A 4,021-nucleotide genomic window follows, 5' to 3' on the forward strand; every position below is an offset into this window, starting at 1 on the left:
TATCTTGCTTTTCGTGTTGGAAAATAACTTTTTTAAAGTATTTTTTTTTTTGGGCCACCTTATATTTTTCTTTATCAAATAAATTTGCATTCTGAAATCTTTCCGTAATTATTGGGATATAAATCATTGATTTGTAAGTCCTTTCCTCCTCAGTTCGTGGCTATTTCCTTCGTAGTGTCTGATTATTTAGTATGCTGTTGATTACGTTGGCTGGAAAATTGTTATTTGATAGAATTTCTCTAATTTTAATTTTGTTGGTTTCGTGGAACTTTTCATCGCTTATTTTTAAAATTCTGTTTGCTAAGTTGTTTGCCGTGTTCATTATTATCTGCTTTGGGTGTTTTGAAAAGAAGTGTATGATCCTCCCCGATGCCGTGGGTTTTTGGTACCAGTCTAGTTCTAATTTACCCTTATTTTGATACACCAACGTGTCCAAATACGGTAAGCATCCGTTGTTCTCTTTCTCCATTGTGAACTTTATGTTGTTGTTGTAGCTGTTTAAAATAGTCAAGGTATCTGTAATTGCATCTTCCCTCAGTATCACAAAAAGACCGCCAACATTTTTGGTTACTAGTGTAGGTTTCGTCGTTAGTTGTTCCATACAGGTGTCAAGAAGTTTCTCCATCACTATATAGGCTACAATTGGAGAAGCTGGTGAACCCATTGGCACTCCTTTTTTCTGTTTGCAAACCTTGTCATTATACGTGAAGTAGCGGTTGTCCTTAATCCAAAACGTAAGAATAATGAAAAATAAGCCCTTTGCCATATTAATGTATTCTCGTATTTCGTCCCATTTTTCTTCTATTATTTTGATTCCGAGGTCTACTGGTATGCTCGGGAACAGTGATAACACATCAAAAGATACTATTTTGTCATTCTCACCGACGGTTAAATTGGTTATATTATTTTTAAATTCAATTGAGTCCCTTACGTTGTATTTTGAGTTAATTGTCAAGTTCTTGAGTATTCTAACCATGTATTTGCAAAGCTGTTTGGAAGGTGAGTTTATGGAGGAACATATCGGTCGTAGTGGATAGTTTTCTTTGTGTATTTTGGAAAGTCCATATAGTCTTGGTGCGGTGGCCACGTCTGATTTAAGTTTTCGTCTCGCTATTGCATAAATTATATTATTCTTGTATAACTCTTCCACTAGTTCATTGTTCTTTTTAATTAAAATTGTTGTTGGGTCCTTATTAATACGTTGATACTGCATCATGTGCGATATCATATTGTTTATTCTTGATTGATAATCTTCCTTGGTAATTGCCACCGTTACTTTGCCTTTATCCGCATTCAATATCAATATGTCGTTGTTATTTTTTAGAAAAGTCCTTGTTTGAGCCACTGTGCGGTTAATTACTTTGACTCTTTCACTTTCTCTCTTCTTGTTCAAATGTGTGTCTATCATTGTTGTAAATTTAGTTCTCAAAATTTATTGTTGTTCTTTGTCTTTGTTGGTTTGAATAATATCCTCTCCGTCCGCAATGATCTTAAATAAGGGAAAATCTCTCCACTTTCTTGGTAATCCAAACTTATGGCCAAGTGAGAGAAGCCACTTCACTTCGTTAGGAAATTGTATGTTTGTTTTGTTCACAAAAAAAAGACCTCAAGCTGGAACAAATATATTATTTTATTAGTAGAAGAATCAAAAGGTCTAACAAAACAACACAGCACACTCAGCAAAGCACAATACGGGAAGCACGCCGAAAGATAGAATGCAACATCAACATGATCTACAACATAAAGAAAAATAACTATATCAGACATACCATAAACAGACACAAAAACATAAAGGTAAAAGCTGCAAAAACAAAATGTTCTCTAACATTCTTAATCAGATGCCGAAACAATGTTATAATACCCAATTTCATAAGAAATTCAGTAAAAAATATTTACAATATCTTTAAATTTCCCCATGTATATCACATTCAAGAAACATTATTGACATACATAATCAACTTTCAAAATGAAATACTTAGCTTGGTCATAAAACAAAAACACCAAGAACTAAAATACCACAACATTGAAATACAAACAATAGATTCTGAATTAGATAAACATCTACCACAAGAGGAGAAAGATAACATAATCTGCAAAGAAAAGAAAATAACAAATAACATACAAAAGGAAACTAACAAAATCCAAAAACAAAAATTTGACAAGCTTTAACAACAACAAATGAACGAACTCAACATAAAGAACAATGAGAACTGGTTTGTGAACAAAACAAACATACAATTTCCTAAAGAAGTAAAGTGGCTTCTCTCACTTGGCGATAAGTTTGGATTACCAACAAAGCGGAGAGATTTTCCCTTATTTAAATTTATTGCGGACGGAGAGGATATTATTCAAACCAACAAAGACAAAGAACAACAAGAAATTTTGAGAATTAAATTTACAACAATGATAGTCACACATTTGAACAAGAAGAGAGCAAGTGAAAGAGACAAAGTAATTAACCGCACAGTGGCTGAAACAAGAACTTTTCTAAAAATATAACAACGACGTATTGATATTGAATGCGGATAAAGGCAATGTAACGGTGGCAGTTACCAAGGAAGATTATCAATCAAGAATGAACAATATAATATCGGACATGATGTCGTATCAACGTATTAATAAGGACCCAACAACAAGTTTAATTAAAAAGAACAATGAACTAGTGGAAGAGTTATACAAGAATAACATAATTTATGCAATAGAGAGACGAAAACTTAAATCAGACGTGGCCACCGCACCAAGACTATATGGACTTCCCAAAATACACAAAGAAAATTATCCATTACGGCCGATATGTTCCTCCATAAACTCACCTTCCATACAACTTTGCAAATATATGTTTAGAATACTCAAGAACTTGACAATTAACTCAAAATACAACGTAAGGGAATCAATCTACTTTAAAAAGAAGATAACAAATTTAACTGTCGACCTAGGAAACAAAATAATAGAATAACAAGTGAAAAAGCGTTAAGTTCGGCCGGGCCGAACTTTGGATACCCTCCACCATAGTTATACTGACAGGTACTAGAAATGAAAATGTAGGGAACATACCAAAAGTGGACCTGTACCGACATGTCTAAAAACGGATTATGTAAACCATAATGTAAGCCATAATACAAATTTCAGAAATGTTTAATTGATAATTCAAATTCGAAGATGGGGAATATCGGTCCACTCCTTCTGAAAGCTCCACACAGGGGCTAGGTCTTAATGCGGCTATAGCTCATTATCGAACCTTGCGTTCTAATTTTTTTTATCTCGCTATACTCCGCAGGTGAAATGATTACAATAGAGTCTTAGAACCAGACTAAAAACGCGGAACCAATCAGATAACTATTTTAATATAAACAAGTGAAAATGCCGATAATGTAAACCATAATATAAATTTCAAAAAATGTTAATAGATAGTTATACCCTTATGGCTAATGAGGGAGTATACACTTTGACACGGTGAAAATGTGCCTCGTCGAAATATATTTGTTTTAGACCCCATCTTTCTTTGGACAAAATCCGTTTCAGAAAATTATATTTTCATTTATCTTACTATTTCTTCCAAACTTAGTTCAATTTCGAAGATTGGGAACATTGGTCCACTCCTTCTGGTACCTCCCTCACAGGGGCTAGGTCTAAATGCGGTTATAGTTTATATATAGTTCTTTATCGAACCTTACGTTCTAGTTTGTTATCTCGATATCCTACGCAGGTGAAAAGATTACAACAGAGTCTTAGAAGAAAACCCAAAACACGGAACAAATCAGATAACGATTTTAACACTAGAACGCCGAAGGCGGTCCTTTTGACCGCTTTCCAATTGCAAGTACAAGAGCAACAGTGCATTTAATGACACTTTTTTTAAAATATGGTGACTTTTTGTACCTCATAGAATTACGTTTATTATAAAAAATCCACCAAATTTTAAAAAAAGTGTCATTAAATGCACAGCTGCTTTTGTACTTGAAATTGGAAAGCGGTCAAAATGACATTTAGTATCCAATAAGAACCCAATGTACCAAATTTC

The 4,021-nt window shown here is 33.6% G+C and overlaps 1 protein-coding gene across 1 annotated transcript; it reads right to left on the reverse strand.

The window, feature by feature from the left end:
* Positions 1 to 408: 408 nt before the first annotated feature.
* LOC133326507 (uncharacterized) lies at positions 409 to 1,408 on the reverse strand (the record flags this gene model as incomplete). Its single annotated transcript, XM_061535131.1, has 1 exon — positions 409 to 1,408. A coding segment is annotated over exon 1 (1,000 nt), but the record flags the coding sequence as incomplete, so codon positions are not given.
* Between the last annotated feature and the right edge of the window lie 2,613 nt (positions 1,409 to 4,021).

Source organism: Musca vetustissima, unplaced genomic scaffold (genome assembly GCF_032173495.1).
Source record: "Musca vetustissima isolate MV318-11 ecotype Yass unplaced genomic scaffold, APGP_CSIRO_Mvet_v1 utg790063, whole genome shotgun sequence".
Classification (NCBI taxonomy): domain Eukaryota; kingdom Metazoa; phylum Arthropoda; class Insecta; order Diptera; family Muscidae; genus Musca; species Musca vetustissima.